This window comes from Nanorana parkeri, unplaced genomic scaffold (genome assembly GCF_000935625.1).
Source record: "Nanorana parkeri isolate BGI_ZX_2015 unplaced genomic scaffold, ASM93562v1 scaffold156, whole genome shotgun sequence".
NCBI classification, from domain to species: Eukaryota; Metazoa; Chordata; class Amphibia; order Anura; family Dicroglossidae; genus Nanorana; species Nanorana parkeri.
In genome coordinates, this window is record NW_017306424.1 from 7380 (window position 1) to 34787 (window position 27408).

The 27408-nt window shown below is 41.9% G+C and overlaps 1 protein-coding gene across 1 annotated transcript in view; it reads left to right on the forward strand.

The window, feature by feature from the left end:
• Positions 1-27408, forward strand: part of DAB2 (DAB2, clathrin adaptor protein) — a gene marked incomplete at its 5' end in the record, with an annotated part of 86054 nt that overhangs the window by 2081 nt on the left and 56565 nt on the right. Inside the window, 5 exons of the mRNA XM_018554385.1 lie at positions 854-952; positions 8507-8638; positions 11002-11085; positions 25458-25484; positions 25606-25659. Coding sequence (XP_018409887.1) covers positions 854-952; positions 8507-8638; positions 11002-11085; positions 25458-25484; positions 25606-25659 — 396 coding nt within the window. The remainder of the gene's footprint in view (positions 1-853; positions 953-8506; positions 8639-11001; positions 11086-25457; positions 25485-25605; positions 25660-27408) is intronic.

Consider the following 27408-nt stretch of genomic DNA (forward strand, 5'->3'; position numbering starts at 1 on the left):
AAAAAAAAATTCCCATTGAAAAGCATTGGTACATTACTATTGGCTATTTCAATTTGCAATAGCCAATAGTAAACTAGCATTGTACCCGCCCTCTGCTGATGGACCTGATGGAGAACTGCAGCAGAGGGCGGGTACAATGCTCGTTAACTATTGGCTATTCTGACATCGCTCCGTGTCAGAATAAAGAAAAAAAGGCACAGCAGTGTTTCTCTCATTGGCGGCCAGGAGCAGGAGACTCCCGGGGCGCCAGGGAGAGTTAGCTGTTTGGAGATCAGTGCCCCTGGTTAGCAGGTAACCAGGGATGCTGATTTCTCTACAAGTGGCCGGAGCCAGCCGTAAGATCATGGCTAGCTCCGCCCAGCTGTCAGAAGCAGGCTGTCGGCCGGCCGCTCGGCAAGCTTCGGCTTTCAGCAAAGCTCAGCCGAGCCGATGCATATGCGTTCGGCTCGTCTGAGCCGCTCGGCCATGTTCGGGAGCTGTACGGGCTATTGTGAGCTGTACGGGCTACAGCACCCCTTCGGTTCCTGGGGCCGAAGCTAGCCGAAGGATCGGCCGAAGCTACGGCCAGATCCTTCGGCGGCTTCGTGAATAGACCCCTATGAGTCTGCTGAATGCTCTTCCATGTAAAACTCAGTTTATCAAGCAACTTGGGTCTCATTTGTCATTGTATCTCTAATTAGAAATCTTTTGTATTGTCCTATAGCCACTAAACAGTTAAACACCTGCAATGGAAAATAAATCTTGTAGGCTGAAAGTTTGAATCTAATCGGTGGCTGAGAAGTAATGCATTATGTAGTAATGATCTGTAATTGTTTTAGAGTTTCTGAATTACCTTTATGTTTTCCTTCGGCAGGGAATGGCAGTGGCAGCCCGTTCTCAGGGACAGCACAAGCAGAGGATCTGGGTGAACATTTCACTTTCTGGCATAAAGATAATTGATGAAAAAACAGGTGTAAGTTTTACAAATTCTGGCACATTTCAAATCAAGCATAACATTGTTCATTTTCTATCCCCTGGGTAGCTGGAGTGTATCTCCTGTTATAGACACTATTTATAAGAACATCTCCACTACTGTAGCTTCTCAGTAATGGAGAGGGACTCCCAGGCAAATAACAAGTGTTGCTCTGACGGGAAGCCTAATACCCTTCCCGCTGAGCCCCGCATGGAAAGTTAGCAGTTATAGAGCACGAGGGACCCTAAGGAACCCTAAGGACTGGCTGGACTAAAGTGAAAAGATAGTTTGGCAGTGGCCATCAGAAATAACTGAGAGCAGGATTCTTGTTTATTCATTTCAGTCCATTCTAAATATATATTAAAGGGCCAGTTTACCAAAGAGCAATATTTTCCTTCACAAGAATTTCATTGTTTTAATTCTTATTTTTTTTTTGAAACGTGGTTAAAGCAATATAACATAAGTGACAATCAACATGGGTATGAGTATGCATGCAAGAAGACATTGAAAGCAGTGTTTTCCCATTACATTTGTAAAACATAAAGAAAACTGTATATGGACTTATTTTTGCCTGTTGTGTGTTTGTATGGGTCAAAATCAATAATTTATTTATAGGTGGTACCTGGTGGGGTAAGTGGTAGAAAAATGTCACCAGCACACCATGAGTTGAAAAAGCAAAATATTTTATTGCCAATAGCTGTATCTCATTGGCAAGCGCTTTCGGGGCCTCGCAGGGTCCCCTTCATCAGGCTTAGAGATAACAGTGAAGTGAAAGACATACAACAATATATACCTAGACATACCAATCAACTGGGTGCTGTGAAACCACTCCCATCCACCTAGGGCGTCGGTATGACGTCACCCCTGCCGTTAAGTATTTGAAAAGGACGTGTGCAGAATGATGTAAATACTAGCCATATCTATTAAACCATCAGTGACTCCCAACAGCACATATAAGTGTGACTCACCCAGGGTCAGTAGCCCAAGGGCTCACAATGCGAATTTTACCTTGAGCATTGGGGTGATAGTAAACCACTCATACAGTCAGTTTGATTATAAAAGTTAGATCAAACGCTGGCTGTTAGGTGTATAATTACTGTGGGAGGTGCCGAATGGAAAAAAAAATTTTGGGCAATCCATAGAGGACTGGTGTCCGTGCGTGCTCATGGTTTAGAAATTCTGCTACTGTTTCACTGATCCATGAATTAGCTATGCCCAAATCAATAATGGATGTCAATCCTGTCTGGATTGCACGTAGACCTTCATATGGGACAGGTTGGTAGCTGGATGTATCTGATAGTAGTAACAGCATACCTTGTCTGTACTCACTATAATCCATAATGACAATGGCACCCCCTTTATCTGCTGGTTTGATAATGATGGTGGTGTCTTTCTGCAAGGCTAATAGTGCAGTACGATCTTCTCTGGTCAGATTTAAACGGGGTTTCATTTTTTGATTTGTCTGTAGCACATCATGCTTTACAGTGCGTATAAATGTTTCAATCGACTGGAACTGGCCACCAGGGACGAAATTGCTTTTCAGTCGGAAGGGTGGGGTAAGTGGTCCCCTGGCTTCCTTGAATACATCAACAGCAAGATCTCACCGCCTTAAGCTTAACATCACACTTAAGCTATTTGTTTTTGTAGCATTTTCACATTCAATTATAAACGCATTTCTGCTTCATTTTTAAACATCTTCATTTTTGTTTGTCCAATGGAAAGCAGGAGAAGACTGGTTATTAGGCATGAAAACACACAGAAACCATGTGCTACCCATGTTTTCAGGAGCTCCCATTGAATTCTTTGGGGCTAAAAATGCACGCTCCTGCCCCAAAGAAGTGTCTATACATCTTTGGCAAGACAAGCAGCAGCACATCGTTTAGATGTGAACAGGCCCCTTAGAATAAAATCTGAGAGTTTTGGGTGTTCCCGTTCACCTTTGTGTGTCCCATCAACCTCTGTGTGTCCCAGCTCTTCGTTTTACAGTCTCCATAATATGTAATAAATAAAAAAATCCAACAGGGAGAGTAGGGCCCCTCATAAAGGCCAGAGTGGGTGTACAAACCTAGAAACCCAGAGATCGACCAATATAGTCCTTAGGAGATATATGTGTCAGCATTTTCGAAATACTGAACTATGAGTTTTGGGTAAACTGTCTCTTTAATGACTTTATGACTATCTTACTTAGAGAAGGATTCCAACCACAAGCCCAAAGCTCCAGCATGCATTTTGTTTCTTGTTACGTGGAAGAAATAAATGAAGTGATAAAACACATGAAGACAAATATTCTAACGCTTGTGCTTGCTCCAGCCTTAGTCATCTGGAACATAACATTCCTGTAAATGCAGTTTTTTTCTGTCACTGGACACTTTAGCTGTTAAAAGTTTACTAAAGTTTATGATCCACAGCTGTTTAAATATTGCATCCAGCCATGGTGTGACTGCGGGGTTTGCTTTCAACAGACGTTTGAGATTTAACACACAAAGGCAGTAATGTGCCCACACCGTCTTCTGGGGACACAAAAATAACACCGACTTCCAATTAACAGGGCTGTGTCCTATTTGTAGGAACTTTTAAAATGAGTTTACTGAAAAGGGATTTTGATTTTGGAAGAAACTGCAGTCATTTCCCATTTAATCCAAGGATGACCACAGACCCGTCAGTGAGGTTTTATGTTTCAGTGTTGAATTACGTTGTGTTCATCTACAGTGGTTGTGAAGTTTTACCGAAGTGTCCTTTTAGCTGTTGAATTTCCTAAAGCCAAACTGAAGCCAGTTGGATGATTTTGCAATGCTGAATGGTTAGAATTTTTTAGTTTTTTTATTACTATGTCCCGGTTTAGAAGAGTTTCCCTGATTTCCTGTTCCAGTGACATAATAATAAGTGAGGGGAAGTCTCCCCGACAAGAACACAGAAAGCTGTGTTTCAATCTTTGAGATGTGACGAGCAATGCAGAACTGTGAGAATTTAGTAGCTGCACTTTTGGCTCTGACAATGTAAGTGCAGGTTGTAAGGTGTTAAAGGAGAACTATGAGATGAGTGATTTCCACTCACCTCATAGTTCTAGCCGACCTGTGACAATGAGACTGTCACAGGTCGGCTCAGTAGATCGGGAGGTGAGCGAACACATACCGGGTTCGCTCACCTCTCGATCCTGTCACGGCTCTCTGCCGTGACAGGCGGAGGGGCTGGATTCCCCTCTCCCCGCTCCGATCTGCCAGCGCTGACTGGCGGAATGGACGGGGAGGGGGCGGGTACAGCTGGCTCTGCCTGTAGGTAGGCAGAGACAGCTGTCACTCATGCAGCTGGGCGGATCCCAACGTCTAAGTCGGGATCCGCTCCAGGTGCGGCGTCTCAGTATACCGCGAGCTGTAGCTCGCGGTATACTGAGCTTAGGGTAACGGGAGGACGCTAGTTTGTGTCCTCCTGTTACCCTAAGGAGAACTATGGGGAAAAACACTGACCCTATAGTTCTCCTTTAAGATTAGGATTTTAGGTTAGGTTTTAGAGGTGACATTTAATATTATCCAGTTGTAGACATTAGGCATGCTATACACACCCAAAAAACTTAATGAAAGTATATAATGCATGCATAGTGTGCCGAGTCTTTTCACTGTTTAATTCCCCTGTAGGTCACAGGGATGAGCTTAATTCTGCATATGATGTCAGTTAAATCAACCTGATAAGTAAAAATATACAGAGTTATTCACAAAAGGGTGAAGAGTTTGGAGAAGGCAGGAGAAGTGAACAATCTAGGACAACATAGCTGAACTGGAAAGTGAACTGAATTGGAGAATTTTTCCAAATCACATATTTTGGACTAGACTGTTCACTTCTCCTGCCTTCTCCAAACTCTTCACCCTTTTGTGAATAACCCTGTTACTGTTTTTTAAGTACAATTTGCTCCTATTCAATCCCATATTAACCCTTAGTTTGCCCCAATAGGTCATATTTAACTTATTTGTCCCCTTCTCCCCTTAGCTACCGTATTATTTTTCCGCATTTTTATTTCTTTTTTTCTAACCATTAATATTTAAACTTTTTTAACATTTGTATGCGTTTTGTTCATTATATTTTTTCAGTGTCACATTAAAAAAAGTACAAAAGTGAAAATCCACTTTACAAAGGATATCCACTTATGTGGAATAAATTTACCAAAAAACCTATTGCTGCTTGCACGTGATTAGATGATAGAAGTCAACAGAGATTCGCCCCATTGACTAAGCTAAGGAATAATTCCCTTGCATAGTGAATGGCCTGTTTGCCTTCAGTGAATAAACCCCTATATCCCTTGGAAAGAACAAAGCGAGGACTCGCCGTTCCACTGGAGAGGTAAGTATAAGAAGTCTTCTTTTAAACACTTCTTTTGACAATGTCATTTCAAAGTCTTCAGCAATTGTATAGAGTGGGCAAGGGTGATAACATCTGGCAGACTTTAATTCCAATCTGTTTCCCCGTTGGAGAGATTTTATGCCACTTCCTGTCCTGGTGCCATGTAGTAAGTGAAGAGAAAAGCCTGACAGAGGTTCTCCCCCTTCCAGACTCTATTTCAGATAGGAAAATCTCCCCACTGGGAACACAAACAGTAATTAAACCCAACAGATGTTTAACCCCTTCACTTCTCTGACCAAAACTAAATGCCTTGGCTTGTAAATTTTTCATGTCAAGCATTGCTGTTCTCTGCCTGCTCTCACATTTTAGAAATCAACACAGACAAACTCATCCATGAGCTGACTTTTTACCCGGTGTGAATAGTATGATGGAGGGCAGGGGTGGGGTATAGAATTTGTGTGGCAGGTCCTCCACCGTCTACAATTACCATGGCTTCATTACAGGATGGTATAGGGTTCACTATACCTTAACGCCATACAATGTATAAACTGATTGATGGAAGCAGATTTTAATAAAGTCTTATAGTCAACCTAAAATATAATAAGCAACATTAAAATCTTTGTTGCAGAAAATGTGACGTGGACTGCATGGTTGCATATTTATTAGTGTTGTCTGCTATTTACAGCTCTCATCCGTCATTCATGCAAGCTAAGCAAGAGCCATTGATAAAGGTCATGTGAAGGTCTCTCACAGTGCATATTGCGCATAGTGTAACAGGCGCCTTTATTTATTGATGAGTGTTCAGAGAAAATGATGTTTTCAATAAGCAGAGCTGATGTGACAGCCAAGACGGATAGAATAACCTGCGCTATAATGTATTCCTCCTCTCAGTATAGTTTTATTTTATGCATCATTCACAGGTTTAATGTCATATGAAAAAAAAAAATTAATTTATATTCACAATAGGGAGACATGTTTTATTAAAGGCTTAAAGGTCTGCTGTTGTTATTGTGTTTTGATAACTGCATGCGTTTAATACATGTAATGATAATATGCATTACATCAATTCCTGTCGTTATTTTAAATAACAATTATTTGTATTTTTCTTCACATTTACATGCAGGCCAAGCTGTCTAGCAAAAGAGACAGTGGCAGGGATTGGGAGAAACTCTAACACTTCCAGTTGTGCTTGATAATGTGCAGTCTTAAACCTTAAAAATGCATTCAAGTACCTGAACTATTAATAGCAATGTAACTCATGTGTGTATAACTCGGCTGTAGATCCTCAAATCATCTCTGAATTGGTGCTGACACTGTCCTTCCTTCTGGAGGGTGGCTTATTTTCTTCCCCATGGTCCCTTTGTGTGTTGTAAAGTAGCCACCGCTCCAAGCTCACTCCTTTGATGGACTACAATCTCATGTATAGTTGTTTCCATGCAAATCTCTAATTTGTATTGAGTTTGTAGCCCATCATGAGAGTTAGCTTAGAGCGGTGGCTGATTTACAGTACACACAGGGACCATGGGGAAGAAAAGTAGCCCCCCTCCAGAAGGAAGGACAGTGTCAGCACCAATTCAGAGATGATTTGAGGATCTACAGCCGAGTGATGCACAAATAAGATAATTTTGTGTTAATAGTTAATACTTGAATTCATTTTTTTAATGTAACTCCTGAATTTAGTGTCATTTTAAATATGTTTTTCAGCATGGTAATAAAAGGTCATGCATGCCTGTTAGCACTATATTTTGTCCCCTGCCTCTCAATGAAATCTCCATAATGGTTGGGGTCAAGCTACAGCAGGCGGCACAAGTGAACCTGTGCCCAGGCTACAGACATTATAGTATTCTTAACAAGCAGTAAGAGAGCTTTAAAACAAGCTGTCACTGATTTCTGTAGCTGCGTGTAGTGGGAAATAATGCAATCTCAAATATCACAACAAAGACATTGAAGTCTGATGTAATGTTAATCTGTAAAATTTTAATTAGAAGGCTGGCAGGCTGCCAAGTCGCTAGCTGCTGGTATGGAATATAGAAAGAGGGGAGCTGTGATTTCTGTACCTCTGTGAATGTGGAACATACATTTCTCCACAATTCCTATACAGAGGTGAAGTATATATTTTTTTTAAGCTAGGATCACAACAACCGCTGAGGTACATTACGATAATGTGTGCTGCATCAGACTGCCCATTCAAAATTATTGGGCTGGCAACGAGCCTCAATAGCCCAAAAAAAGGACCAGCACCTCACCAAATTGCTATTCCGCACGTTGTGGAAAAGTGCACTGGAACAATAATGTAAATGGAGGCCTTTAAGTGACACTAAACTGAAGAATTAAACCTTAAAAACGCATTCAAGTGCCTGAACTATTAACAAAAAGTATCCTATTTGTGTATCACTCGGCTGTAGATCCTCAAATCATCTCTGAATTGGTGCTGATACTGTCCTTCCTTCTGGAGGGTGGCTACTTTTGTTCCCTCTGCTCCCTGTGTGTGTGTTGTAAAGCAGCCACTGCTCCAAGCTCACTCACGTGATGGACTGCAATCTCATGTTTAGTTTACTAATTCGTATTGAGATTGTAGTCCACCACGTATGCAAGTTTTTTTTTAGAGTGGTGGCTACTTTACAACACATACAGGGACCATGGGGAACAAAAGTAGCCCCCCTCCAGAAGGAAGGACAGTGTCAGCACCAATTCAGAGATGATTTGAGGATCACCAGCCGAGTGATACACAAAAAAGATACATTTTTGTTAATAGTTAAGGTACTTGAATATATTTTTAAGGTTAACATCCTGAGTTTACTGTCACTTTAACTGTAAATAGAGGTCCGATAATTATTTATCTCACTCCGGTGCCGAGTGATAAACAAATAAGATACATTTTTGTTAATAGTTTAGGTACTTGAATGGATTTTTAAGATTTAACTCCTGAGTTTAGAGTCACATTAAAGTGCTTGCTCAGTATATGGAAACACTTTAATGTGCATAGTCTGGGTACAGGTGTGTTTCAATTACCAACACAGGGCGATTACTTGAAAAATACCCTTCTACTCTGTACTAGGTAAATAAACATACCTGTTTACTGTTTTCCTGGTGCATTAGCATCATGGGATTTTAGTACCACTTTCAGCTTTATGTTTTGACTTGTGCTATTTACCTAAAAAACAGTTTATAAACCTTGCAAAAAAAAATAATTAGCTGTGTTTGCTTTCAATCCCATTGTAGGTAATCGAGCATGAACATCCAGTTAACAAGATTTCCTTCATTGCTCGAGATGTGACAGACAATCGGGCTTTTGGATACGTTTGTGGTGCTGAAGGACAGCATCAGTTTTTTGCCATAAAAACAGCACAGCAGGTACGATTGCACAGAGTTTCAATACATTGGGGACATGATAGGGTTTAACTAAATTAGGAACCAATTTTGATGCTGTGGCAGGCTAAATGCAATAAAGTGTATTCTTATGTACTGTATGAACTGCTAAGAGCTCTTCTCAGATCTATTTATACACTTTGAGAGTCCAGAGATGGGCAACAAAAATGGTGAAAGTAATTAGAGTTAAAACATATCAGGAGGAACTCAATTTGTACAGTCTTGAGGAAAGGTAGGAGGGGGCTTGAGTAAAACCTAGGAATGCATTAAGGGTGTGCATAATGTTCAAGAGGACAGCATTTTTAATATGAAGCTATGATCAAGAACACAGGGACATGACCTCAAACGAGCATGAGGAAAGTTCAAAGCAAACCTTAGAAAGTGTTATTTTATTGAGTTTTTAATTCTTGGAACAGACGTCCAGCACAGGTAATGAGTTAGTCAAGAGGAGGTGAATTTATACTTGCATGGAACAAACATAAATCTATACTTAAAAGAGAACTATAGGGGTAATCTTTTTATCCCATTGTTCTCTATAGGGACACGGGAGGACATACTGTATACTAACATCCTCCTGTGACCCAAAGCTCAGTATATGGCGGGCTACTGCCCGCCATATACTGAGAGTGCCGCAGCCGAGACGGATCCCAACAACACTGTCTGGATCCAACCAGCTGCGTGAGTGACAGCGGGCTTTCCCTATCTAGAGGCAGAGCCAGCTGTGCGCGCCCCTGTAGGCTCCACCACTCAGCGCTGGAGGATCGGAGAGGGGAGGGGGGAATCCCTGCAGGGAGAGGTGCCCGACAGTCACCGCTCTCTGCAGGGAAATGATCGGGAAGTGAGCGAGCAACGGTATGTGTTTGCTGACTTCACGATCTTCAGAGTCGACGTGTGACACGTTGGCTCTAACTATGAAGATCTAACTAATATTATACAGGATTTATATAGCGCCAACAGTTTGCATAGCACTTTACAAAATCAAGACATTACAGTTACAATACAATTTCAATACTGGAGGGTTAGTAGGGCCCTGCTCATGAGAGCTTACAATCTGGTGAGAAGACTAAGGGGTCTATTCACGAAGCAGCTGAAGGATCTAGCCGTAGCTTCGGCCGATCCTTCGGCTAGCTTCGGCCTGTAAGGGCTATTCACAATAGTAGAGCCAAAGGCATATGCCTCGGCTCGGCTGAGCCGCGCTGAAAGCTGAAGCTGGCAGTGCGGCCGGCCATTGGCCAGCAGACAGCCTGCTTCTGACAGCTGGGTGGAGCCAGCCGACATTCGGCTATTCACTCACTCCTGGCGGGCATCTATAAGATTTGACCGAACAGCAGCGAGTAGCCTGCCGGAGGTTCGGCTTCGCCGATCCAGATGTTCGTGTCGGCGTTCGGCTCACTTCGCTTCAGGTCGGTCTTTCACTTGGCTGCCTACGGTGCATTGAAGTCAATGGCACTGCAGCCATGCCCCCCGCATGCAGGCACATTAGTGCCTGTATTCCGGTCCAGTGCAATGTGCAGATTAGGGCTGCAACAACTAATCGACATAATCGATTATAATCGATTATTGAAAAAGTTGTCAACTTTATCGCAAAATCCGGGTGCGGGCAATCGCACTGCGGGCAGGGGGCCGTGGCTGTGGTAGCATTAACTTCAATACACCACCGCACCCCCTCCCACCCCTGAACGCAGGGAGCCGGCCAGCTTGCGTTCCAGTACCTTCCAGAGGCCGAACGCTCTGGAACGCAGACTTTGTGGTGCGAACCGGTCCTAGAGGTGGAACACATAAATAGGCCTTTATATTATTTTCTATGGTGCAGTAAACATATTGCTGTTTCTGCTTATTCTGAATGTTGCTGCTGCAGTGTAAAACCCAATTATCACTGTCTGTTTTTCTTGGAAATCCTTTAACCAGTTCAACTTCAAAGCGATTTTCACTTTTTAGCCTTAGGCCTATTTCTTTATTACTTATGAGGCAAAAGAGCAGCATTTATTGATTTTTGGGACAAAGATCTTTTTTTATGGAATTGTCTTCAAAGATATATTATCTTTTCTGTATATTTTAAAGGCAAAACAAAGTTAAAAAATAAAAAATACAGTTTGGCCATAAAGTTCTAATTTTATTCTGCAATTTGTCCTTTATTTTTTTCTACGCCACAATAATGAAAGATGAAAAAGTTATTTTTAAACCAAATGAAGTCCTTACTACTAAACTACTACCGAGCAAAATAAAGGAAAAACACAAAAAGACTTGCATCTTTAACTTCATTACGTAGGCATATAATATCTAGGCAATATAATTAATAAATTAATCTTCAGCATAATTTAAACTTTTGCATGTGTGTCTTGCTTTAGGCTGAACCTCTAGTGGTGGATCTCAAGGATCTTTTCCAAGTCATCTATAACATAAAGAAAAGGGAAGACGAAGACAAGAAGAAGGTACGTGTCTCACCATAAATACAGACTGTATCAGTAAGGAGCACATACAGTAGGGAATACATATCTACTAATAATAAGTTGTATTTAACCTTAGCTAACACCTGTTCAGACACCCACTACTTTGTCTTACATGACAACACAGCTGATGCCACATGATATGCTATATTTGCATCACGTGCTATTTGGGGAGTTTAATAATGCAACTATTTTAAACCTGGTTCCTGCTGACTATAATTATATACATATTTACATTGAGGAGTATCTCTCCTTGTGCAGTAATGACATACACTGCCTGTCTAAAAAAAATAGTTACACCCTTATATTTAGTTGGACCTCCTTTAGCTTTGATTATAGCACGCATTCGCTGTTGGCATAATTTTAATAATTTTATGCAATGTCACAACATTTATTTCCGTCCAGAGTTGCATTCACTTTTCACCAAGATCTTGTAGTAATAATGGGAGAGTCTGACCTCTGTGTAAAGTCTTCTCCAGCACATCCCAAAGATTCTCATTGTGATTAAGGTCTGGATTTTGTGGTGGCCAATCCATGTATGAAAATGAAGTATCATGCTCCCTGAACCCATCTTTCACAATTTGAGCCCCATGAATCCTGGCATTGTCATCTTGGAATATGCTCAATGTGCCAAAAACCTGGTCATTCTGTATATTCAGATATTCAGGTAGACAGCTTAACTAACTTCTTTGGGCACATAATGTTTCTAAACTTAGACCTTACCTGAGTAATTCTCCAGTGGAAGGCTCTGAAATACTTGCTTAGCTAAATCCAGGTGGTGACTTTTTTTTTGGACAGTCAGTTTATATGTGGGTATTGCTTCATGATGGGGCCCTTTATTTACTGACTCTGCATGTTAAAAGGTCTTTGTTTAAAGAGTGCTGGAGAATGAATGAACATGGGACCTCTTTGAAATAAGGGGATCATAGACAGGGCCTAGAGCACAGTGGTGACTGGACTACCAGTCTGAGTTCTTTCGACAGTCTTTGCTATTTGATTGGTGTCACTGTTAAAAGCAAAGTCCACCTTTTGCAAAAAAACTATTCACACTTCATTAAAAAAAGTGTGCATTTTTTTTGCATAGGAGCCAGTAAAAAAAGTAAAGCATTGCAACCGCAATCAGTAGAGGTACAGACATGCAGTAACATGGATCGGGGGAAGCGTCAATGGAATGCAAGTGTGGTGATGTCACCATGTAGTTTTTCCATTCACAGATCCTGTCAAGGGATGTGTGAATGGATGAAGCTGCTGTGTGGAGCCTTACCGAATTTAAACAACCGCTGTGGCCTGCAGGGAGAAGAACCCTGTAATTCAGCTAAGTTGGGTGGTGGGATGGGGTAGGAGGTCTGCGTTCTGACTATGTTTCATTTTACACTCTAAATATGGGTGTAACATGAAACATAGTCAAGAAAGCTGAATTAAGCCTTAAACGGCCGGCTCTTCTAATGCAGACTTGAATTATATTCATACATGGCAGTGCCACCATGCAGCTTGGCTGGAGCAGCCCCCAGTGGGTGTAGTGAACCTAGACACCTGGGCATAAAAAAAAATATTAGCTGTCACTATATTCCTATGCCATTCAGTTTCTGAGACCACAGAAGGATGCCAAAGTGGACCCTACAATTGGTTTTAATAACCTACATAGAATTATAATTAGTTGTCTTTTTTAGGTTTTATTTTTTATCTAATTTACTATCTATATTTTACTATCTAAATACAATCTTTCTTTTACAAATGAACCTTAAATACACAATAAAGGATTCTCAGAGCAATATGTGTTATCTAAAGAGAAAGCACAATAGACAGTGGTTACTGTTGTTTGTCTGACTGAAACTTCCTACTGAGCTGTCCACTAAAGGACAGCTCAGTAGGAAGTTGCCATGAGTTGCCATGAGTCACTGCTCTGCACAATGTACTTGTTTGTAAAGCTGTATACTGCAACAGTACTATGGGCATACAGCCACCCATAGTAAAGAATGGATCTAGATGGATGTACGTGGATTTACACTGCGGCTTGAAGGGTTGTATGCCCATACTCATGCGCGGGCTTACACAAGTAGCAGCTTAAACCCATATATAGCTGCCTCCACCCATTCACTACTATAGGCGACTGTATACTACAGCTGATTATTTCGGGGGCAAGCATACACCTGCAATTTACATTCAACATCCTTATGAACCTGTGTTCAAGAGGCCTTATACGTTTTTTTTCATTTAATGGGGCATTAGCTTATATGCAGTACAGTATAGGAGAGCTTTATATACTATGTTCCAAGGGCCATCTCTATAATAAGGCCGCCACCTCAGGCAGAATCTCCTAAGGTCACAAAGTATTTTTATTTATTTTTAATGAATACATGACTGGATTCAATGGTGTTTTTTCTTATCTGCCCACAGTTAGGCTTGAGTTTCGGATTCAAAGTTTGCAGAGTACTCAGACTTTGCCAATGCAGATGTCACATCTTTTAAAAAAGCAAGCTTATCAATAATTCAGCTGGAAAAGTTACCAGCCTTGAATAATTTAAAGTAGAAAACTCATGAGATAATCATCAGAGGATTTATTGTGCTGTTATTTTTAAGTACAAAGTTCTCTTGTTAAAGGAGCAGAAAACTTAAAAAGATCTGTCAGTGTAACAAGGTGTTAGGTATAGGGGTGAATCATTGGGAATCGTTTCTAACTAAACCAATTAAACTGACTTAGGTTAGGAGTTAAAGCGGAACTGAGCCACCGCAGGTCCCCAGGAGGTTTAGTTCCCACTAGGAATAGTACCTGCATTACCATTGTGTGGATTTATTACAACCTACACTCTATGCCCAGAATAATGTGGACATTCCTGCAAATGATTGAGTTTGGGTGTTTTTCCTCCTCCAGCGATTCAAGGCTCATGCTCCTTATGGTCACTTTGTTGCTGCCAGACTGGTGTCTTCTTTCTCCAGTCATTGGGCAGCCACCAATGGTGAACCTCCGGTGGATGCGGCTCTAGCACAAAAAAAATTGCCTACCGGCAAAGAAGAAATAACTTTCCTCTACCAGTGTTGGTGCCAATGAGCACTTCTCCAACGAAGAGAAATAGAAGTCTCTGTAGAAACTGAAACTCACAGGAGTGTTGATCTCCTTGCACTTAGTAGTTCTTCCCCTCGACCTCTATGTTGCTACAGGACATTGGGTCACAGGGGACCAACACTCCTGGAAGTGTCAGTTTTTAGAAGGATTTTGGCCAGTGATTTCTCTTCGCTTCACTGGAGATGTGTTTGGTCGCATGGGCAGTGGGAGAGGTAAGCTTTTTGTTTTTCTGATTATTCTGTGATCATTTACTTTTTGATTAATTTTTGTTGCTTTAAAGATGAGAACAAAAGCTGGGTGGTTACAATAAAGTCCTCAGGGCAGCTACAGTTATTATGAAATGAGGTCTAAAAGAAGGCTTTCAAAAAGGCTGTGTGCTGTGTCATTTGGTGGGATTACTTCACCATTTGGTAGGGATCTCTTCCCTAGAAGAAGATTAGTTCGTTAGAAAAAAATCCATTTGGACAGCACAGTGGTTGAATTTTTACCAGTGTAGGGCTCCTAGATTCAAATCCCACCAGGAATACTGCCTGAATTATAATTACATAAGTTTATTTTTACCATCCAAAACAACCTACAGAAGAATGTGGACATCCCCCAAATTATCGAGTTCATGTGTTTCCAGTGAAGGGTACTTTTAGTGATACCGCATACAAAGATATTTAAGACAATTGTGCATGTTTAAACTTGTAGCAATAGTTTGGTTAAGGTCTTTTTGCCCCAGCATGACTGTGCCCAAAGCCAGCCACACAAAGACATGGTTTGATGAGTTTGGTGTGGAAGAACTTGAATAGCCGACAAACAGCCCTAACCTCAACTCTGAAGCTAATTTTGGGACAATTTGGAACTTCAATTGTGAGCCAGTTCTTTTTATCCAACATCAGTACCTGACCTCACAAATTTATTTGGCACCGATTCCCATAGACCCAAGGTTCTCAACTGGTGGGTCGTGACCCCGTGTTCAGTGGGTAGCCACATGACTTCCACTTTTCTAGGCGAGAGGCTCCTCAGCCTCCCCCCAGCACTGCAAGCAGAGATTCAAAATATGCTTGAGGTGGGATGGGACTATGGCCTGAGGGAGCTCCATCCATATGTGCATTGTTTACAACTCCCTCACATGTCCTGTAGAGGTGCCTGGACCGGAGTGACGTCACATTCTGGCTCCCAGCACCTCTACAGGCAATGCAGGGATCTGTACAAGCAATGCACATATGGATGGAGATCTGTCACAGCACAGCAGACTACACTGGACCCGAGGCTGAGGATCCACTCCAGTTCTCGTAAGATAGGGAGGCTGGATTGACCTTAAAAAACAAAAAAATTAGAGTGTGTGTGTTTATGTGAGATTGTGTCTGTGTATGTATGTCAGTGTTTTTGAGGGCCCGTTCACACTAGTACAGTGCGTTAAACTGTACCACACAAATCCCACCTACAATGCATTCTGGTGTGGGAGGTGTGTTTTGCGTTGCCATTCATTTGAATGGTACCCCAAATGCACCTCCCACCTTTGTTCGTACACACACAAAGCGCACAGTACCTTAATGCCATGCGTTCCATTGCAGTGTGACTTGGGTCACGACTTAATGACCAAGGACAAATGTGGGTCCTGAGGTTACACAGGTTGAGAACCACTGCCATAGACAAATGTTAAAATATTGTGCAAAGTCTTCTCAGAAGATTGGAGGCTGTTATACCTGCAAAGGGTGGGCCAATTCCATATTCATTGTTTTGAAATGGGTTATCCAAAAGGCTCATGGGTGTCCATAAGCTTTTGGCCATCAAATGTACTTTTAATCTCTCCTCTGTTGAAATTGGCTGTAGAGAGTGTGTGACTGTGGTAGGTCCATTTTGCTGTAAATTCCGCCAAGCACAAGAACTGAATGTTTTGCGTCTGTTCTGAGAATCTTAAATGTGTTACGTAAACTCATACATAAAAGGACCATATGGAAGTGTGTAATGATCAGTTTCCACTACATATAATTATTTTACAACCATCTCTTGGGTCGAGCAAGGAAACATGATCCCCTTTTTGCTCTATGGCCAGGAGCAGTTCTTGTACAATACTTCACTACCAGCCACCTTTCAGTAGAGAGCAACACTGCTCGGGCTCTAATTCAAGCTCTATGTTGTATACTTTAGATGAGGAGGGTAAGGAGGGCCAATTGGTCTTTAGTTATTGGAAAATAGACTTATCCTTTAAAGGAGAACTATGGGGGTAAGGCTTTTCCCCATATTTCTCCTTAGGGTAACGGGAGGACACATACTAGCGTCCTCCTGTCACCCTAGGCTCAGTATACCGCGAGCTGCTCGCAGTATACTAAGACGCCGCAGCTGAAGCGGATCCCGACAATTGTGCCGGGATCCGCCCAGCTGCGTGACTGACAGCTGGCTTTGCCTATCTAGAGGCAGAGCCAGCTGTACCCGCCCCCTCCCCCGTCCGTTCCGCCAGTCAGCGCTGACAAATCGGAGCGGGGAGGGGGCAATCCAGCCCTTCCCCTGTCACGGCAGAGAGCAATGACAGGATCGAGAGGTGAGCGAACGCTGGTATGTGTTCGCTCACCTCCCGATCTACTGAGCCGACCTGTGACAGTCTCATTGTCACAGGTCGCCTAGAACTATGAGGTGGGTGAAAAGCACTCACCTCATAGTTCTCCTTTAAGCAAACTGAAATTTATGTTGAGCTGCCTTTTCTCTTCAGCTTATCAGTTAAACAGCCTGCTGATTTGTTATGCTTGGGAGAAAAAAAAGTCCGGGACGCTTCCCAAGTGCTAATTAACACATTGAAGAAGAAAATCACTGGAGCTTGATGAGTTTTTGTTAACTTGTGCTATATATGTAGGAAATGTTCCATTCATTTTCATTACAGCCGTATCTTATTGATATCCTTTTTACAGTGAACGTAAAACTGCTCACTGTAATTAAACAGGGAAATTCAGTAACACATGTAGATGGCTACAGTAGAGCTCACTGACTTTTACAGTCATGTTAATCAATAGCAGTTAAAACAAGTTCTACAGCACTGACACTGTGCCTGACCTGATGCTGGGCCAGGGGTCTCGACAGCCTTTTCTTTTAGAATAAACTATAATGAAGATGAATGGATTGGTGAGCTCTTTATATATTAAAGGGGTTCTAAACCCTCCCGTTTTTTTGCCTATATCTACTGCTATCAAGCACTAGATATAGACAAACAGTTTTTTAAAAAAAAGCCCGCTATAACAGCGGTTTAAACTTACCTTTTTTTCTTTGCGCGCTCCCGCCGAGAAAACTACACTGTTCGGGTGGCCGCAAAGCATCTTGGGGCGGGCGCATGCGCAGTTCGGATTCTTGGCCGGGAGACGAGCAAAGACGTAAGTTAAGTCTATGGACGCGTGCACCCGCATGCAGACACCGGTGGATCGGAAGTGCCTGAAGGGACAGAGGAGTCAGCGCTGGATCGTAGAGCCGCCGCAGCGCTGCAGGGACAGATGAAAACATCAGGAAAGAAGAAGAAGATCGGATTAAGAGACATTATTTAAAGGAGAACTATGAGGTGAGTGAAAAGCACTCACAATGAGACTGTCACAGGTCGGCTCAGTAGATCGGGAGGTGAGCGAACACATACCGGCGTTCGCTCACCTCTTGATCCTGTCACGGCTCTCTGCCGTGATGGGAGGGGCTGGATTCCCCCCTCCCCGCTCCGATCCGCCAGCGCTGACTGGCGGAACGGACGGGTGAGGGGGGTGGGTACAGCTGGCTCTGCCTCTAGATAGGCAGAGCCAGCTGTCAGTCACGCAGCTGGTCGGATCCCGGCACAATTGTCGGGATCCGCTTCAGCTGCGGCGCCTCAGTACACCACGAGCAGCAGATCGCGGTATACTGCAGCGTCTCAGTATACCGTGAGCTGTAGCTCGCGGTATACTGAGCCTAGGGTGACGGGAGGACGCTAGTTTGTGTCCTCCCGTTACCCTAAGGAGAACTATGGGGAAAAGCCTTAACCCCATATTTCTCATTTAAGGTAAGTGCTAATATTAACATTGGGGGAAGGGAAAAAAAATTATCCTTTAATGTCACTTTAACTGAGGTGCCCAGTTTGTGTAGGCCCACTGACACTATGAGGCCAGAAAGCCATTAATAGGCTCAGACCATGCCAAACTCATTATTGTAGTCTTACTGTATTTGTCCCACTTGGCTCACAAGCCCAATATGGCAGCAGGAGCCAAGAATTGCTGACATTTTACTATCAACTATTACAGCTTTTACACTAGTAAACTTCCAGGTTCATGACCTGGCTGGGCAGTCTGACATGGTCAAAGGTAATATTAACTGGGAAGGTTTACTTTTCATTTTGAAACTGGGACTTTCGCTAAAAATCAGACACATCTGGTCTTCCTACTTTAAAGAATCTATATTAATGGAAATCCAATGTTATCCACTGTTTATATGTGCTCATTTGACAGTGAAAAAAAAACTTTGACCCTGCAGCAGAATTGTACATTCCGTTACTTTTAAATTTTGCAACTCTATGCAGCTATAGAAAGAGAGATTTACAATGCAATTGTTGGTTTTTACCAGGTTACTGAGAGTAGGTTTTTACAAAGAGATGACTGCCAGAGTCTGAAAGACATGTTTGAGTTTTTGGGTTCTTCAAAAGCAGTCATTTGTGAATAGACAAGGACACAAGAAACTAAAAGGGTTATTCACAAAGTTGCCAAAGGCAGCCGAGTGAATAACCGAGCCGAAGTGAAGTGAGCCAAACAACGAAATCATCCGTACATCGGCTGCCTTTGGCTGCATATAGGTCAGCCGAACATGCTCTGCATGTTTGGCTGAGCCGAAGTGCAGAAGGACTTTGACTGAGCCGATCCAACATCTGGATAGGCTGAGCCGAAGCTCACATGCTATCGACATAGGGGCCGAATGGCAGTGAGTGAATAGCCAAGCTGCATTCGGCCCGGCTATTTTGCTTGGTACCTCCGTGGTACTGAGCAGAATAGCAAATAGTAAAAAAAAGTTGAAAAACACGTTTAAATAATTAATAAATGTAAAAAAGAAATAAAGATAGTTTTTTTTAAATGGGCGAAGCTAGCAGTGACAGCTAGCTCCGCCCAACTGTTTCCTATTGGCCAGCACCTGCTAGAGTCTTCTAGCAGGTCCCGGCCAATGAATAACAACTGGGGGAAGTTGATAAATGAATAACAACTCCCCCCAGTTGTTATTGTTTAATGACAGATTAGTGTCCCCAGGTAATTTGGGGACGCTGATCTGTCATTACAACTGGGCGGAGCCAGACGTGATCTCTCGATCAGCTGTCATTTGCGAGGCGTACGGCCCACTTCGGCTGTCGCTTCGGCTCAGTCGAGCCGAAGCATGTGCCATCGGCTCGACTGAGCAGCCCGGACCACTTTGGGAACTGTACGGGCTATAGTGAATAGCCCATACAGCAGCCCTTCGGTTCGACTGATCAGCCAGAGCTACAGCTGAATTCTTCGGCAGCTTTGTGAAAGGACCCCTAAGTGTTTAGGTGGCCCTTGGTGGATGACAAGTGGGAGATGAGTAGCTTGGGTCCAAGAATTAACATTACAGTACAATGGTGGGGTTCCACAACTAATACTGGAGGCTCAAGGGTATCGATCCTACAAATGAGAAATTGCCATATTCATTTGCAGTGGGCAGGAATATCGGCATTGGCATTTTGTCTGGCCACATGATTCCATGCTACAACTTTTGTGGAGTCATAGACATGATGTGTGGCAGCTGTTATCAGGGCCAAAGGTTCAGTAATGGACTGATGCACAGTTTCTATATTCCTGTCCCCTGAACATGTATTGTAATAACAGGATCATGCAAGATGACTCTAAGGCTCCATTCACATATAGTGTTTGTGTTTTCCGCATCGAAGACTGTGCGGCAACGCAAACATCTTTCACCCACTATATTATATAGCTGCGAACGTGCGGAATCTGTAAAACAATCATGCTTGTACTATTTTGTGGGTCGTGCGGTACAAAAGTCTGAACAGTGCACAATAATGTGCATTGTTTTTTCTGTTTAGAGCGGGCCGAATACGTGCGGACAACCGCTCCTGTGTTAACTGAGCTCAAGAGCATAAATGGACTTTAACCAAACAGTCTCATAGGTTGCAAACCGACACACAGCTGTTTTTTTCAACACATGGCAAGTCAAATGAAAAATGGCATCCTCTATTACTAAACAGGCAGTGACCTGGAGCAAGCATGCAGTCAGTGATGTCAGAACTCCCAATCTGCATCCTTGTTCCAGGTCAGTAACCTGCTAATTAGTAAAGGAATAATGCAGATGACAACCAGACAGACTGTATTTTTTAAAACAAATTGCATATGGGCATTTTTATTTTTTGCCAAGTTCTGTTTAAAGGGGAACTCTAGTCAGATATAAATTCTCAAATGAATTCAGTTCAGTGCCTGGAGTTCAGCTTTATTATTTCTTTGATTCTAGATCCACTTGTTGAAGCCAGTACTTGCTCAATGGATTGTCTCCCTCTACTGGCCGCACATAGAACTCTTATAGGTTATGTAGGAAGACAATATAGAGGGTAATAAGGATGTGCATAGAGGGCAACTCTTGTCTTGAGGCAAACTATGCCCTCTCACCAATGGAGTCTCCTGGAGGAGACAAAAGACAAAGTTCTGTTCCTGCTTTCCACTAGTGGACACTGGGGACACAGCACAGGGATGCTGAATTCATGGATGGCACTGATTTTACTGTAGCATGCTTAGTGTGGATACTCCACAGTGCTAAGCCAATGTTTTGTTTGTTATACTTGTGGGTTGTGTGTTTTCCCACTTCTACTAACCTATCATTTCAGTATTGTCTGTACACAACCATGTCTCCAGCCTTTGGTAATACTGCAAATGCTATGTAATTTCCCATTCACAGTATGCTTATAACTCTGTTTACAAGTGCTTATTATGACCTTGTCCATATATAATTTAGTTTTGGACAATATTCCCAAGAATCCACAAAACTTCCTATCCAAGAAAGTCAATAATATCTCCCCATTCCCCTGATTCAGAAACAGCACTAAAAATATGGTTCTGGGTATCTGTGCTCAGCTGTGCCACTGTGGGACTTATAACGTGCTGTATGACCACGGCATTGTCAGCATTTATATATAGGTATGTGTCAATGTGAACAAGTAAAGCTCTTGTACAAACCCCAATTCCAGAAAAGTTGGGACTCTGTGTAAAATCTACATAAAAACAGAAATGCAATGATCTGCAAATCTCATAAACCCGTATTTTATTCACAATAGAAAATAGAAATCATATCAAATGTTCAAACTGAGGAAATTAACTATTTAAAAAAAATAAACTATTTATTTAAAAAAAAAGGTCATTTTGAAATTGATGGCGGCAACACGTCTCCAAAAAGTTGGGACAGGGCAACAAAAAGCTGGCAAAGTAAGTGGTACTAACAAGGAAGTGCTGGGAGAACTAAGGTTAATTGGCAAAAGGTCAGTAACATGACTGGGTATAAAAAGTGTGTCTCAGAAGTAAAGATGGGCCGTGTAATGCTCCCTTGGATTTTGAGGATTTAGTGGATCGCAGCTGCGGACCAAATCCTTATGTGGTTCCAGGTATGGCAATCAGGCTAGAATCCCAGGCGTCTCTCTCAATCTTAAACGGAGAGTGAGTGATTCATGCATCATATGCCACATAAACGTAAATATAAGGAGAGACCTAATAATGGTTATTCACCTCATGACCTTGTTAGGTATATTAGAATCAAATGAAATAGTACTGGATAATTCCAGTAATCAGTCTCTAGGTAGCTATGACAGATGAACAGTGTTAGATTAAACAGGTTCCGGTATTAGCCAGGTGTCAGCATATAGTAAGTTCAATTACAGCTCCAAGTAATTGCTATTCAGTACAAGCCAGCAGACTAGATAACATTCCCCCACAAATACCAGTACTTGTGCTTAGAGGCTGGTTTCCCTGAGTCTCCTAAGGATTGGAGTGAAGTTGGAGAGTCCAAATGTAGCAGGCGATCCTGGCTTGAAGAGGCTGTAGCTGGGAGAAGGGGAGTTGAGGCTCCTTGCGTGGATGGGGCATCAAACCCAATAGTGGAATGCTCTCAGGTGAGCCTTAAATAGCCGGCGAACGCGGAAGTGGAGACTTGGAACGTGCTGTCACTTCCGCGTTCCACCGTGGAACTCATGGGACCTCCCCTACAGGAAGGGAAGCTCCCAACGTGACGCGGCCGATGCGTTCCACGCTGGGACGCAAGCGGCCTTGCGGTTCGTGGAGACGTTACAGGCCGAGGTTCACCAATCTGTGAAGAGCTGGGTGTAAAAATTGTCAATTTCAGAATAATGTTCCTCAATGTAAAATTGGAAAGACTTTAAATATATCATCATCTACACTACATAATATCATCAAAAGATTCAGAGAATCAGGAGAAATCTCTGTGCTCAAGGGACAAGGCTGAAACGCAACATTGGATGCCCGTGATCTTCGGGTCCTCAGATAGCACTGCATTAAAAACAGTCATGATTCTGCGATGGACATCCCTGCATGGGCTCAGGAATACTTCCAAAAGTCACTGTATGTGGAGACAATTCACCGTGCCATTCAAAAATACAAGTTAAAGCTCTATCATGCAAAGTAAAAACCATATCTGAACATGATCTTGAAACCCCGCTCTCTTCTCTGGGTAAAAGCTCTGTTACAAAGTGGAAAACTGTTCTGTGGTCAAGCGAACCAAAATGTTACATTCTTTTTAGCAACCATGGGCACCATGTCCTCCGGACTTAAGAGGAGAGGCATCTTCAGGCTTGTTGTCAGTGCTCAGTTCAAAAGCCTGCATCTCTAATGGTATGGGGTGCATTAGTGTGTATGGAATGGGCAGCTTGCACATCTGGAATGGCGCAATCAATGCTGAAAGATATATCCAGGTTTTAGAGCAGCATATGCTCCCATCCAGACGACGTCTTTTTCAGGGAATGTCTTGCATATTTCAGCAGGACGATGCTAAACCGCATACTGCATCTATGGCAACAGCATGGCTTCATAGTAGAAGAGTCAGAGTGCTAAACTGGCCTACCTGCAGTCCAGACCTTTCACCAAAAATATTTGGTGCATCTTGAAACGAAAAACACCCCAAAGAAGACCCAGGACTGTTGAGCAGTTAGAATCCTATATCGGGCAAGAAGGGGACAACATTCCTCTCCCAAAACTCCAGCAACTGGTCTCCTCAGTTCCCAGACGTTTACATAGTGTTGTTAAAAGAAGAGGGGATGCTACACCGTGGTAAACATGGCCCTGCCCCAAGTTTTTTGAAATGGGTTGCTGCCATCAATTTCAAAATTATCTTATTTTTTTTTCTTAAAATGGTTCATATCTCAGTTGAAATATTTTATGTTTTCTATTTTCTATTGTGAATAAAATATGAGTTTATGAGATTTGCAAATCATTGCATTCTGTTTTATGTAGATTTTACAGCGTCCCAACTTTTCTGGAATTGGGGTTGTAGATGATCATGTAAACAAGGTATAACATTTGTCCCTCTCTTCCTCTCTCATTTAATATTGTTATACAATAGTTTCTCTATGTGTGTATACAGTATATACAAAGAGAGACAATAAAAATATTAGTAATGAGAGAGGAAGAGAGGGACAAATGTTATACCTTGTTTACATGATCATCTACAAGAGCTTTACCTGTTCACATTAGCACATAGCTAGTTTCCACAGCAGCACGTTGCATGTAATGTAAGTGAATAAGAAGTTAACCTCATGGCAATTTTAGGTAGACCTATACTACAATGATAACTAAAAGAAAACCAATCCCAAGCCGTCTTTCTTGGGATTTGAATAATCAGTCTAAACGTATCATAGACATGCAGCGCTTTCATGTGAAAGATTTACATTTGCCCTATTTTAGCTTTATTTACTTTGCCTGTGTCAGCTTTTTCTGTTTGAGTAATGGAGTGAAGTTTGCCATTTGCTGCCCAGTGATCTGCCCGACCTAACATTCTGTCCTCAAGCTTCGAGTGTATTGTGTGTGAGGTCAGGCAGTTGGGAGGTCAGCAACTTAAGGTGACCCCTGAACCCAATTTAAACATAGATTTTAACATAGTATGTAAAGCTAAGAAAGGATGCAATTATAATAAATCTTTTTATATGTAAGCTGGCATTGTTATAATATTTTAAAACTAAACAATCAGATTCAGTCATAATTCCAATTGTGACTGGATCTCTTTTTAAAGCAGGACTCCGGATATAAATATACTTACACTGGTCCGGTGTGGCCTAATGTATGTATATATACTTACGCAGCTACTATAGTGCTTTACAGCGATCTTACGTGTCCTACACAGCCACTTTGCTGAGCAACTTCTCCTCTGCTGTAAAAACAGTCTGGTCGCTCACTCAGCACAGTGGCCATTCAATAAGCACCTAGAAATTTTATGAATGAGTACTAAGCGTTCTCTGATTGGACAAGGGGCAGTGCCTTGATGTCACCACCCTTCATCCATTCAATGAACGCCTAATATTAATTCATAAAAATAAATATTTATACTTGGAGTTTAGCCTTAACAGCCATCAAAAAAAGGGTAAGAAGAAGGGCTAAAAAAGAGAGAAATGCTGACTTTGGTCTCTTTACTGCAGCTCCAGTGCTGCTTCCATAACCAAAAGGCCAGGAAACTGGTCACATGATCTCTGTTGAAGGGGAGGATTGGTCAACCAAGGCTTTTTCTTGTGTGGCAACCTGGAACAGGATTTTCTCCAAGGTAAATATTTTAGAGCTTCTGTTACTGTTTATATATCTACTCTAGCAAGATTATTCAAGCAGACCTGAAAATGCAAGGTCCACTTATTGCCTTGCACCTCACCCCTAAATAAAAAAAAATGCAAATTAAAAATATATTTTTTTAAATTAAACATAATGGAAAAAAAAATTGGCTTTTAATTGACTACTTGGCATCCTCAGCTTTTCCAAGATCCTGCCAAATGGCAAAGTGATAGCACTTCCGCCTTCAATGTTTTGAATTCACTGTTCTTATTTGGGGGATGGAAGTGGGAGCTAGGCAATAAGGTCATCGTGCATCTTCATGCAAGGTTTGCTTTATCATAGTTTTATATCAACATTTGCGTTTAGGTGTCCTTAAAACCCTCATGTGTAGCTGCCACCCTGTAAGTATGTTACAATGTAATCATTTTGTGAAAGTTTTTAAAAATATAAGACAGACTTATATAATGTAGTAATTGTTTACATACAATAATATCAAAGTTTAATATTATTAAATGGAAATGTATTTTATTTTTCAGAATGATGAAAGCAGTCAGCCAGTGGAGGTAAGATTATTTTTCACCTTAGCTTTTGTATTGTACAGACATATAAGATAACCCAAAATATATTTAGTTTTTTTAAGATGATGATGATTATTATTAATATCATTATTATAATTATATTTAGAATGGAAGCGATGCCCTACTCAGTATTAGTGAGGAAGTCCAGAACATCAAACTAGTAAGTAAAAGATATATTCTTGTCTATTTTACTTGCAAAGTGTTATCCTACTGCATACACTGATATACACTTATATTTTGAATATCTACACTGAGTGGCCAGATTATTATGGCCAGCTGACGTTTGTAGGCAAATTAGCTCTAATTAGCTATAATTTTGCGCTGAAGTTGCTAGAGGGCCAGACCCTTATAAATAGGGAAGCAGGTTGTTTACCACGACAGTAGACATGATTTCTTTCTGAAGATATGGGTAAACAACGCGATTTAACAGCCTTTGAACGTGGAATGATTGTTGGCGCGGAGCCATGGAGCGAGTATCAGCAAAACAGCAGAATTCGTTAAACGTTCAAGAGGGGATCATTGTTAAAGTGTTTAAAGACTGGACTGTCAGCCGAAAATCTGGGTCTGAACGTGCGAATTGTGGCCGTCAGCGACTAGTCAATGTTAGGGCAGAACGGAGAGTGGCAAGACTGGTACAAGACAACAGAAGGGCAACAGTGCAGTGTCAGATTCCTCGCATCACCTTTCAATATCTCGTGGAGTCACGAGGCGGCCCAACAAAGTCATCCCGTGGAGTCATCTCGTGGCCCAACGAAGAACTGATGGGGTGGTCATAATAATCTGGCCACTGAGTGTATATTAGTTTACAGAAAGATAAATGGTCTGAATTTTGAATTGGATCACATGGAGCAGTGCTCAAGTAGAATTTATCAAATGAGAGCCACCAAAACTTCCACACAGGTCCACTGTTACTGCCAGATGTGTTGCCTAGTATGTGACAGTGTGATCAAGTCTAAAAGGAGGACCTAGCTAAGAAAGACACCCCCAGATACATTGGATGTAGGCTGTCGAGCATCTACATGTTTTTGATGTATGAAAAGGAAGTTATGGATAACTTTGGCCTATGAACAAAATAATTGATTGGACATAATTTAAAATATGGAGGAGTCATGGGGTTTTTGAATATCAACTCTAAAATATAATGGAGAGCCGAGACATTATTAGTATGCATGAGTCAGACAAGTGTTTTAGGAAAAACGTTTTAAGCATTCAGATCACAATCCCGTCTAACTTAATTTCTATGTTGGTTGATCAACCTGGTCTTTCTCTTCAAAACATGGATGGAGCGCTGTGAATATTTTCTTCTTTAATGATTATCAAATCAGGGTTTTTAATATTTTCTCATGCATAAATAAAAGTGAACGTATATTAAACTGGACCCTGCAATAAAATGCAAGGTCCGCTGTTATGGCTGCTATTTATCCCCTGCTGTCAGTGTTGCATTATGGAAGTTGAATAAAAAACACTTTGAGAGAAAATCATAAAACACACTTACCTTACTCCCAGTCTTGCATGGGTGAGATGACATCTTTGGGTAGTTTTGAGGGATCTTGGGAAAGCTGAGGATTCCAAATCTTTTGAGAATACACTCCTATACAGTGCTGTGGAATCCATTTATGAGAATTGTCATCCTGAGCTTTCCCAAGATCCTTCTGTGAGGCCCAGTTACATTAGCGACAGGAAGCAGCTGGAATTTGGGAGCAAGGTGAGCGTTTATAGCATTTTCTTTCATGTGTTTTTTTTTCCCCCTCTAATGCAGTGTTTTGGTCCACTGTAGGTATGAAGCTGATAAACTATTAGGAAGACTGAAAAGCAGACAACTTGAGATTCTTACACATGCATGTGGCATGAAGAGCCCCCCCCCCCCCCAGGAGCCCCAAACCCCAGGGCTCTTTTTTATAAAAAACGA